This window comes from Sorex fumeus, unplaced genomic scaffold (assembly GCF_029834395.1).
Source record: "Sorex fumeus unplaced genomic scaffold, SorFum_2.1 ptg000039l, whole genome shotgun sequence".
Classification (NCBI taxonomy): domain Eukaryota; kingdom Metazoa; phylum Chordata; class Mammalia; order Eulipotyphla; family Soricidae; genus Sorex; species Sorex fumeus.
In genome coordinates, this window is record NW_026606096.1 from 23,623,343 (window position 1) to 23,635,995 (window position 12,653).

The 12,653-nt window shown below is 37.9% G+C and overlaps 1 protein-coding gene across 1 annotated transcript in view; it reads left to right on the top strand.

Moving 5' to 3' along the window:
- PDGFC (platelet derived growth factor C) overlaps nucleotides 1-12,653 on the top strand; it is a 215,080-nt gene that overhangs the window by 111,565 nt on the left and 90,862 nt on the right. The window contains exon 3 of the mRNA XM_056119013.1: nucleotides 5,107-5,302. Within this exon, the coding sequence (XP_055974988.1) occupies nucleotides 5,107-5,302 (196 nt within the window). The remainder of the gene's footprint in view (nucleotides 1-5,106; nucleotides 5,303-12,653) is intronic.

Below are 12,653 nucleotides of genomic sequence, written 5' to 3' on the forward strand. Positions count from 1 at the left end.
TGGTGATGGGAAATGTATACTGGTGGAGGGATGGGTGTTGAAAAATTGTATGACTGAAAATTGACCATGATCAGCTGTATAGCTCTGAACCTTATGGTGACTCAAAAATAATAATAATAAAAATATTTTTTAAAAATGTTCATTTCAGTCCTGAGATCTTTTGCTAAAGATGTAAAAGGTAGAATTTAGATCTGTTAATCAGGTAATTTTCTAGGTTGTGTTTAAAAGAGTTAAATATTGTTGAATTTGTAAAATGTGCCTTGGAAGACATAAAGCATTTTGAGATGAGTGGTACAAATGATAAATTTTAGTAAATGTAAGTAGAAAAGTTAGTTTATTAAAAATATTATTTACTGAACCAGGGATGTGAATTGCCTGACATGTATGAGAACTGGGTTTGATCCCTAGGAACAGTGAATGTAAACACTCACTTTACATATATGCATATAATTTGCCAAAATTGGAAGGGCTTGCTATAAACACCTCTGAAATACATAGGCAACTGGCAGAAAATTGAGAGTTTAGGCAAAAAATTTCAATTAAATAATTCAAGAAAATTTATTAATTCATTTTAAATTGTTAATTGTCATTTTGTTAATATACAGATGACATCATTTAACTTGCTAGATTCTTTTGTGGTTTTAGGAGATATAAGTGTTGCAAATTATGTACAGATATTGATGATTTCAAATATGTTAACATAACCAGCTGCTGTATCAGATATTAGCATTCAGTAAGACAAAACTTGCTTTTATGTAGGTAACTAATTGCTAAGGACTCATTTGGCACTGAAAAGAATGGCAGATTTGACTTTTTTTTATTTCACCTAAAAATCCTATGCCACTTAAAGCGTATTTGCTAATGTGGTAATGCACACAGCATATTCTGAAAGAAAATGATATTCATTTTACCTTATCTTTGTAATATGTTTAAAATAATGCTAAACTCATTCTTGAAATAGCAAAATTATTAAAATAAAAAAAACTGCTTTAAAAGTTTTAACTACAACTTGCGAGATTCATTTTAGCTATTTCAGCATGAAATAGGTTGCTCTTTAACCTTTATAATCCAACTAATCCATGCTACTGGCAATTGGTATACATACAGAGTCATTGTTTCCTTGTGTTTGGGGATCATACCAGGGATTGTGAGGGGCTGTTCTTTCACTAATTGCTTAGGGCTGTTCCTGGTGGTATTCGTGGGTTCATGTGATATTAGGGATTGATCCCAGAATTCTAGTATGTAAAGCCTGGACTCTAGCCTCCTTCCAGTACTCAGAGCACCATATGGATGCTGGGTATTGAACCCAGGTTGGCCGCGTGCAAGACAAACAAGCTTCCCACTGCACTATTGTTCCAGCCCCTGAAATCATATCCTTAACATTCATTCTATCCATGCAAGATGCTTTCTTTTGATTAATATAATAAATGAGAAGCAAAAAGATGCGTATTGTAATTTAGACATCTTTGTATTTGATATGCCAAACACAGTAGTCTCATAATGGAGATGTTACTGGGCCCGCTAAAGCAAATCGATGAACAACGGGAGAACAGTGACAGTGACAATGCATGCAATAAAAGATACATGCATTTTCTAGTATGTGTAAGAAATCAACCATGAACTCAGTACTTTTAAACTCCCCTTCATTCCTCCTCTTATTTCTATAGATCGGGATCCAGGTACCATGAAGGAGATTTTCCTCAGAATTTACCAATGCTAAAATTTAGGTGTCAGCTAGGTTCAGTTCCTTTTTGCAGAGTTTGCATCTCAGCAAAATCAAATCCTTGATGGTTTTAGGACTGAGGTAGAGTTTTTCTTGCATGCTATCCATTGAGAATGCTCTTTTTCTGGAAACTTCTGTCCCATGGCACCTTACTTCCTCTGTTTTTTGTTTTTTTTATTCGGAGTACTGCTATTTATTCAGCCACTGATTAGCTGATTGAATTGGGCATGAACTTCACTTTTTTTCATAATTTTATTTATTTTTTTATCTTCTTATATTTATTTACTAAATCACTGTGGGAAAAGTTACAAAGCTTTCAGGTTTAAGTCTCAGTCATACAATGATCAAACACCTTTCCCTTCATCAGTGCTCATTTCTCACCACCAAGGACCCCAATATACCCCCCTCCCACTCTTCCCAATGCCTGTGAGGCAGATGATTTCTACTTAACTCTTCTCTACTTTGATAATATTCATTATTTTGACAAAAGATGCACCATTATTGTTTAGAATTCCCCCCTCCCCCCAACAATCAGAATTGCTGAAAAGGCATTGTGAAATACTTTGTTTTCTATAGCTGGTATGAGAATCATATAATGTCATACAATGATTTTGTATTTCTGCAAAGAGCCAGATCATTATAAGATTGGTTTCAGTGCGTCTGGTGTTATAGCTGTGCTGGAGAGCCACTCGTGGGGAGCAACTCGTTACCTTGGTAGGGCGTGAAGGATGAGCCTGTACCACCCCCCTTCCCATGAGACTGCAGTTGCCCCGTCACTGCCTGCTCATACTTGGCTTTCCTATAAATTCCGAGGCAGCGGCCACCTTGCTGCCGGTGAGGAAAAGGCCGAAGGGAGCAACACTCTTTCCCTTCTGGGGAGGCATGACACCGTAGTTTAACTCTTGGTCCATTTACTTTTTTGCCACAAGCTACCAGGCTCTGGATTAAGTCCTTTTGCCTCTGGAGCCATGGCCGTGCTGGAGAGCCGCTTGTGGGGGGCAACTCATAACCTTAGTAGGGCGTAAAGGATGAGCCGGTACCACCCCCCTTCCCATGAGACTGCAGTTGCCCCATCACCGCCAGCTCATACCTGGCCCTCCCATAAGCTCTGAGATGGCGGCCACCTTGCTGCCCTGGGGAGGGGAAAAGGTGGAAGGGAGCGACACCCTTTCCCTCCCAGGGAGGCATGGCGCCATAGTTGAATGGTCCATTCACTTTTCTGCCGCAAGCTGCTATGCTCTGGATTAAGTTCTTTTGCCTCTAAAGTCATGGCCGTGCCAGAAAGCCACTTGTGGGGGGCAACTCGTGACCTTGGTAGGGCGTGAGGGACGAGCCTGCAGTTGCCCCATCACCACCAGCTCATACCTGGCTTTCCAATAAGCTCTGAGGCAGCGACCACCTTATTTGTGGTCCAGATGCATTTCTGCCACAAGCCACTGGGTTTCGAGATTTGTTTCTGAGTCTCTGGGAATATGGCCATTAATCTGCTTGCTCAGGAACCAGAGAGGTCGTTTGTAGGTGGTGACTCGGGGTCTCGTTGGGATGGGGAGGAAAGGGCCGATTCCACCCATATCTGGTGAGGCCCCACGTGTCTCATCACTGCAGGCCCAAACCTGGCTATGCTGTGGCCTCTGGAGGATGGTGGTCACTGGGCTGCCAGGGGGAACAGGACAAGGCACGAAACCTATTCCCACCTGGATTGGCCCAGCACCAGTAACCTACTGCAGGAACAGGACGCATTTCTGCCAAAAGCCTTTGGGTTCCAAGATTCATTTCTGAGTCTCTGGGATCATGGCTATTAAGCAGTTCGATCAGGAACCAGAGAGTCCATGCCTCCAATTATATAGCTGAGCCGGAGGTGGTTTGTGGGTGTGTCTCCCACATACCTAACTTTTGGCCGTTTACTTTCTTGGTAAACTTTGCCCCAAGATTTTGGGGTCTGACCAAAGGCACAGCAGTAATTTTGGGATATCTGGAAGTCTGATGGTGCCATCAGGTTGCTGATGCACTCGCCTCACAGGTACAGATTTACCTGCTGGCAGTACCATACCCCCACTTCCTCCGTTTTTAAAGCCAGCAAGAAAGAATTCTCCTCCTCATTGACTTTTCCTGAGACTCCGAAATGTACATGTGTGTGGTAGGACTCAGCTGATTGGCGTAGCCCACACAGAGAATCAGCCTGAGTTGAACAGTTAGCTTATGTCATCATAGGAGTAGGTTATCATCATCATCATCATTTTCTCCGATCCCGCTCCCTCAAGGCGAGGGATTGTATAAGTGGGTAGGACACTGGGGGGGCGCGCCTGATTATTCAATCATTACCAGAAGTAAGATTATACTAAAATCAGTTTGAGAACATACAGAGTTGTTACCTTTATATTTTCTTACAGTGCTAATTATTCTCTCAGAACGAAAATCAGACCATTATTTTGATGTTTTATTTACTTTCAAGGTCATTTACGATTGGACATCATTGGGCCTGTTTGGGTGATGTTTTTTCAGACGCCATGGGTAGAATGATCGTTCTGATTTGATAGCGTTAGGTGTAAAAAACAAATGGAGAAGGAAGATGTGATGTGTATTGAGATATCTTCATTTATTCCAGTGGTTTGGTAGGAAAGCTGGTTACTTCCTCTTGTATTAATCTGCTTGTGAATTTTTTGTCCATACATTTCTGTTTATTTGTATCTTAGTAATTGCCATATTTTGCACAACTAAAATAAGGCAAGTGATTTAATAATTGACCACAGCACCAAGCTCCCGTTATATTTGGTGGTCAGTTGTGTCTCCCATGCAGGCCACTCCAGGTAGGTCACAGGCTTGTGATTCAGTACAAAGGCCTGAGCATGTGGCTGGGGCTCAGAGGCTGTGGGGGGGTTATTTGGGCCCCCCTGCAGTGCTCATACCCCCCCCAGGATGCACCCAGTAGTGCTGATGGAGCATCCAAGGGTACATTTAGTCTTTCTTTGAGGACCATGTGGTGTAAGGATTGAACTGGGGACAGCAGCTTGCAATGCCTGTATCTTAGCGATAAGTTCTTACTTTAAAATAAGAAATACACTTATCCAATGTTTCTTTTTATTCAAGTGTTTCATATTTAATTAGTTGAAGTTGTACATTGAATATAATCCTTATATTTAGTAATCCTCAAGAATTGGTAGTTAGACTTTTCAGCAGTTAGATGTGAAAAGACTAATATACTATGTTCTTTCAGATATAAGTACATACAGGTTATTAAAATAGTCTTTTCTGGATAGTGTGATATTATTTTATAATGTATATAGTGTGGAGGGATGGTAAATGATTACAAAGGTTTTTTTTAAACCTACCATTTTTGGATTGTTTGTTCTAAATATCTGTCTATACCTATGTTTTTGCTTTAGGAGTACAAAATCCTCAGCATGAAAGAATTATCACTGTGTCTACTAATGGAAGTATTCACAGTCCACGGTTTCCTCATACTTATCCAAGAAATATGGTCCTGGTATGGAGATTAGTAGCAGTAGAAGAAAATGTATGGATTCAACTTACATTTGATGAAAGATTTGGGCTTGAAGACCCAGAAGATGACATATGCAAGTAAGGTTATTGTACTTGAAATTCCAACAGTACTATAACAACTGCTATAGTCTATCAAGCTATTTTATTTTATAATGCAAATGTTATGGTATCCTTTGTAATGTTTTCCTGGTATGAGAAATTTCCAGTTTTATTGAAAGTATGCCGTATTTAAAGCTTTAGCTAAAGTGTAGAAAATGTGTGTGTGTTTATACACATGTATAAATATTCATTAATTTCTTTGCTTCTGAAATAATTTAAAGTAAATTATAATAAAAACGGAATTATTTGATCAAAATATGACTAGAAAATGGGAAGTCAAACAATAAATATACTTGTATTAGAAAATCAAAATTCTTATATTTACCAAACATTTTACAGTTGAGCATTTGAAAACTAAATCAATAGACTGAACAATAAACTACTAAAATTCAATACTTGTATGTGCATATTATACATAGTTTCCACTGTCCATATACACATATTAAACATACATACTTACTCAAGTTTAAAAGGTTTGAATAGTTCCTCATATGGGAAAAATGCTGTTCTGAAAACAGAATTAGAAATTTAGGCTAACATTATAGTTTCCCAGGTAGAAATTTATCATAATTCTCCTGGAAGCATTTTCATGAACTAAAGTCAGCTGGAGTATTTCACCCACGCAGAAGACCACCTACTGTATGTCATCCAAATATTACTCTTTAAATCCTTTGTGAATACACTTGTCAAGGTTGGGTGGTCTTACTGAAGATTTTTCACTTCAATGGCATTTGTATATCATGAAAATATTTTACTTGAGCTCTGTGAGGTTATTTTCTCTTTGATATACAAGTTAAAAGAGAAATTTCATTTTACGGTATATTATAGATAAATATTTCAATACAGATGAAATAAACTCTGTACTTGCTGTCATCACGATTTGTATCTTGAACATTTATATAGTTAGCGGTTTTTCACAGTTTTTTCTATGCTATGCATTCCAGTTATTTTTTTTTCTCCAAGATCTTTCATCATTGACTTTGAGAATGAGAAGCTATCCTATCTTTAGAGACAGTGCTATTCAAGCCTTCAATTCATAGATAAGGAGAGAGAGATTATAGAAGTAGGTGTCATAAATGTCATTTGGGGTTATTTCTAAAGCCATATTCACTCAAACCCGTAGAGGTACTTTTACACAATGCTGTATAAACCTCTTGTCTCCTTCTCATATCTTTGATTCCATAATTTGGTGAAATACTGGGAAGGGTTTAAGATTTTCCCCTTCTGCCAGAGCAGCAAGTTAGGTAGCATGGGTTCATGGATACTGGTTGAAATACTGGCGTCTCCTGGCTCAGAGACAAAGGACTGTTATATAACAATGAGGTAGCCAACATGGTCTTAGCACTTCCTCTCTCTCTTCCTCTAGTTCGAGTTTGTACAAGTCAGTGTTAAGAGGTCACATAACACCTTGTATGTGTTACAGGAAAGAAAGCACAACTACGTGTGCTTATATGTACTTGGGCCATGTAGGTACTTACACACAAGCATTCCCGAACTTATCTGGCCTACTTAGCACTTTACATTAAAATACCAATAGCTATCACTCTTCCGGAAATCTATTTTCTTTAAATGAACAAATAGAAAACACCTCGCATTTGAATCCAAGCTATTGCTACTGTTCACACCACCATCATTCTGTCATCCCTAATGCGGTGAAATAGTGTCTAGTCAATACTGAAATAGTGTCTAGTCAATAATAAAACTCAGACTACCATCCTGCTTACTGCTCTTCATGTGTGAAAACTTTACTAAGTAGTAGACTCAGGAAAAATTTCTACCTTAATAGCTCTGAAATACCTTTCCTTTGAGGCCCTCTTTACCATAATATTCTTATTTCTGCACACAAGCATTTTTCTTATCCTTTATACCCTGGTTATTTCTCTACAGTTTTCCACATGTGTGTTTTAACTTATATACCACCTATTTAGAAATTAAATTATTTTCACCTGTTTTGAAATATGCATCAGGTAAATAGTGCTGTGTGTACTAAGGAAAAGTAAGCAATATGATATTTTAAAAATTAGTTTATGGTGCCATAGGAATCATAGAAAGTTGGCTTTCCTTGTTATATAATATTCTGTTGTATAAACAGTCTTGTTGGTTTGTTATACTTTGTTGAATGTTTGACTTGTTTGCAGTTCTCTGGGTATAGAATGCAGAATCATTTTCACCGAGGCTATATCTTAGCATTGTATTGCCATCTAGAAATCTTTCAATTTTTATTATTTGTAAGTAGGCTTCTTATTCTTAACAATGATCGCTCTGTACTTTAAGTAGTCTATAGCACTTACTGCAGAACCAAATTCTCACCAACCTTTTGATTTCTCAAGGAATAAATTTTGCTTAATTTTCCTTTATTTGGCTTTGGGCCACACCTAGTAATCTTTAGAGACTTCTACTAGATTACAGCTTGAGACTCACCAAAGATGGCGCTAATTCTAGGACAGGATACCATGTGATCCAAGGAATCAAACCCAGGTCTCTTGCATGCGAAGCATGCACTTCCACCTGCTGGGCTCTCTCTCTGGGCCTTATATTTGAATTTTTGTAGCCTGTAGTATAATACATACAAAACTCACGTCAGGGGGGCCGGAGCAATAGCACAGTGGGTAGGGCATTTGCCTTGCACGCGGCCAACCCGGGTTCAATCCCCAGCATTCCATATGCTCCTCCAATCACCGCCAGGAGTAATTCCTGAGTGCAGAACCAGGAGTAACCCCTATGCATCACCCTATGCATCACCCAAAAAGAAAAAAAAAACAAAAAAGTCACCTTAGTATTTTTGTTTTTATTCGTATTGCTAAATTCTGTATTACTATTTATTACTCATTTCCATTTCTGGGAAAATCTATTCATGTTCTTTTGCTCACAGTTTTTCATGCTGGCATTTTAAATTTTTCTTTTCATAATTTTTTTTTATCTATGAGTGTTTTAGGGGAGTCCTGGGGCTGCTCAAGGCCTACTCCTAGCAATGCTTAGGGGCCGGGTATTGAATTGGGGTTGACTGAATGCAATGTGAGCACCTTTACCTCTAAATTGTCTCTCCATCCCTGCTTTTCCCAAGGAAGTTTTTGATCCATCTGGAATTAAATTTTGTGCATAGTGTGAGGTTTTTCATTAAAGTATCAAATAGTACCCTGATATTATTTAGTAATTGTTTCTTTGCATTCATGACATGTAAAGCCAGTTAACAGCCAGCTCTTTATATGTGATATGGTCTGTTTCTGAAATCTCTTCTGTTCCTTTGATTTCTGTGTAGCAAAATGACAACGCCTTAATTATTGTAACATTATGAAAGAGATCTGATAGGCAAGTTGCCTCATTTTCTCTCACTTTTGTTATATCTGTTCTACTTTTTAATAGACTTTTAAAGATAAGTAGCTTGCCAAGTTTTTTGAAAACTCATGATTCTTATTGCAACAGCCATGACTTGATGGCTCATGATGAAAAAAATTGAAAGTCTTGTAATAATGACTCAAAGGTTATTTTTTTGTAATATTCATTTCTAATTTTAAAATGTCAATACATAGAAATATAATTAAATTGTTGGTATTGATTTTATACCATGAAAGTTTACTAAGCTCTTTTGCTTGTTTTAATAATTGTCCCAAGAATTATTTTGGATTTATGCAAAAAAATGGAATCATTTGTGAAGAAGTTTTATACAGTTCTTTTCCATCCCTTGCTAAATCTATATGTATTGTATTAGAGGGTTTCTTTATATTCTTTCTGTCCACTGTCACTGTCCTCCCGTTGTTCATCGATTTGCTCGAGTAAGCAAATCTTTCTGATTTTATTTTATTTTATTTTTTGCTTTTTGGGTCACACCCAGCGATGCACATGGGGTTATTCCTGGCTTTGCACTCAGGAGTTGCTTCTGGCGGTGCTCAGGGGACCATATGGGATGCTGGGAATCAAACCTGGGTTGGCCGCGTGCAAGCGAAACACCAACCCGCTGTGCTATCTCTCCAGCCCCTTCTTTCTGATTTTAGAGTTACCTATTTAAAAATGAACTAGAATAACATTAGATTCACAGAATGTTTTGATGTTAGTACCAATATTTTCTATAGATCTCTTTTTAGAATATATGAATTTTGGATTGCAGCTATTCTTCTTATTTATTTACACTACAATTTCTGAGCTACAGCTTCCTGCCTCTAACTATAAAACTTACTGCACTCACTATCCACGCCCCAGCACATATAGTTAGCAACAAGGCCCTTCCATTCAGATTCTCGTATTTGTGAGGAGACGCACAGCATGGACCGTGCTCAGCAGTGTTCAAGGACTCTTCCCGACTCTGTGCAATAATGACCCCTGCACTGCTTAGGGATCATATGTGGTGCCAGAGATTGCAGGAGGATTGGCCAGAAGCAGCCACTTGCAAGGCAAGTGACTATACCTTTCTTTGGTTCTGTCTTACTGGACCCATCCATACACTGCTTTGTTTCTACAGCACACTACTTGTTAGTTTTTAAACTTTTGTGGTGATCTCTGATACCACTAAGGTAGTTTCATGCATACTTTGTGCTAGCACCTTAACAACCACTAGAGTGTCCACTTTCCCTCCACTAATCTCCTAAAGGTCCCTGCTATCTCCTCCTCTTCACCACCCCCTCTTCCCCACTCTCTCCACCCTTATACATTTGGTTCTATGGACCAGCTCTTTCTGTTGTTTTTAGCAATTTGTATTCTCCTACTCTGTATCTGATGTATGAGAAACCATTCTGTATGTTCCTCTCTCCTTCTGAGTGACTTCGTTCAGTATGGTACCCTCTTGTTCCATTCCTATAGAGGCAGCTTGCAGGATTGTATTCTTTTTTACAGATGCATAGTATTCCATTGTGTAAATGTACCGCACCTTCTTGATCCTGTGTTCCAGAGATGTATATCTAGGTTATGTCCTTTCAAATTAATGTTTTTGTTTTTAGAGGGTCAATAGCTAAAAGTGACATTGCTGGGGCTTGCAGATGTTCTATTCTTATTTCTTAAAAAAATCTCCATATTTAACCTCCACAGAGCTTCAACCAGATGACATTTTCATCAATAGTGGTGGAATAGTGTGGGTCCCTTTCTCACCATATCCCAACTGATACTGATTATTTCTGTATTTTCTTAAAAATGTCATTCTTGCTAGAGTTAGAAGATATCTCATTGTGTTTTGATTTGCATTTCCCTACCAATAAGTGGCAATGCGCACATTTTTATGTGCTTACTAGTGCCCCATTTTTACTCTTAAACCATATTCCTTCACTGTTATCATCTGTCATCACTCTGACACAACATCTATCTAAAATGAAGAAATTGGCATTTTTATAATACCATTATCTGAATCGCAGCTTTATTTTAATCTTTCCACCTGCTGGCTTATTTTCTACTGAAGATCCCTTTGGGACCTTGATGTCTAAATATATTTAGATGTCAGGTGTCCACATCTTCCTGCAATCTGTAACCTTTTCCCTTTTACTTTGTTCTTTGTAACCTTGGTAGTTTTGAATAGCATTATAGTCCTGTACTTTGATCACTTACATTGAATTTGAAACTGCTCTATCTTTGATTATGGTAGGAAAGGGTTTGCGATTAATATATCAATAAGGAGTGAGATGATATCGACTATTTTAATTTATTATTTGAAGCTGTTCCTCTGACTTTCTAAGAAGCAGTTTTTTTTCCCTTTACGGGGATACATTTTCTTAAATTTTGCATTTAAAGAGTTATATTTTAAATATGCTATCTACTACTATGATGCTTTTTTTACTCACCTGATACCAACAAGGATCTTTCCTATGTAATTTTAGTGACATTTTAACATATAAGAAAATTTACATTAATAGGAAAGTTTTATTGTTGTACTTGATTTCAATCAGTAGTTCCCATGAGTTAAAAATGTTGTCATTTTTAAATTTCTTTCCCTTACTATGATTTCGGTTAATAATAAATATTTGAATATATATAGAATTTGTTCCGCCCCTCTCAGAGAGCCCGGCAAGCTACCGAGAGTATCTTGCTCGCACAGCAAAGCCTGGCAAGTTACCCGTAAAGCATTCGATATGCCAAACACAGTAACAAGTCTCACAATATTACTGGGCCTGCTCGAACAAATTGATGAACAACGGGAGGACAGTGACAGTTTTTTTTTTTTTAGTTTAACTCTTTACTTGTCTTTTATTGGTATTAATGGTGTTACTATATTTTTTAAACAGCTGGGGCATTTTTTATTGTGTTGAAGAATGTGTTGAAGAAAGTACTAAGTTGTCTGAATATGTTTTCACAATTAGGTATTGTTTACAGAGCTATGGACCATGGCTAGATATATCTGACAGGCGATAAGTTTCTTGTCTTGCATGCAGCTGACCCTGCTTCTAAATCCTGGCACAACAAATGGTGTCCAGAGCACTGTCAGATGTTGTCCCTGCCACCGAGCCAGGAATAGCCCCTGAGCACTGTCAGGTAGCCAAAAACAAATCCAAAAAAGGATTTGGAGTCAGAATTTTGATGGGGCTCAGAATTGCATTATCAGTAGCATGAGGCTAAGTTCCTAGATACTGTCAGTCTACTCATCCACACATCGCAGAGTGAGTTTTATTTTTCTCCATTTGAGATTTTTATAGCATCCATTTTTATTCTCAAATTATATGCGATGTGCCAGATTTTCATGTATAATGTATGCATGAAGTTTTTTAAATGTATTTTAATTGTAGTTTTCTCAATTAATTGGTTGCATGTTGGGTAAAGAATTTGAACTGTTTGTCATTAGTTGAAATTTAAGATGGCTTCGGTAAACCCAGACATTTAAATTTTCCAAATATTATTGAAAAGAAGGCATTGTCTTTATTTGTGGAGTGCAATAAATTGCATATAATCATTTGAATCAATACTTTTTTTGAAATAATGCCAATTGCAAATGTATTTTTCCTGATTTTTTTTTTCCTTCTTGCTATATCATTTCCTGAAAGAGAGGGGTTAAATCCCCAAGAGAGGATAAGAAGAATGATCAGTTTCATCTTAGATGTCTGTCAGTTTTCACTCTATATGTTGTTGGGGGACGCACACCTAGCAGTGCTCATGAGCTACTTCTGGCTGTGGTTTGGAAACCCTATGGGGTGAGGATAGCACTCCAGCCTCCTACATGCAAATGGTTCACTCAGCCCATTGAACTGTCTCTATCCCTCTGGTCCCTGTTCTGTAAGTTTGTTTTATTTTGAGTGGTGTTCACTGCTAAAGGGACTCAGAGTTCCATATGGGTGCAATGAATTGAACCCAGCTTGTCCTCATGCAAGGCAGCACCCTCCTCATACCCACTGTACTCTCAGGCCTGGGGCTGTTATTA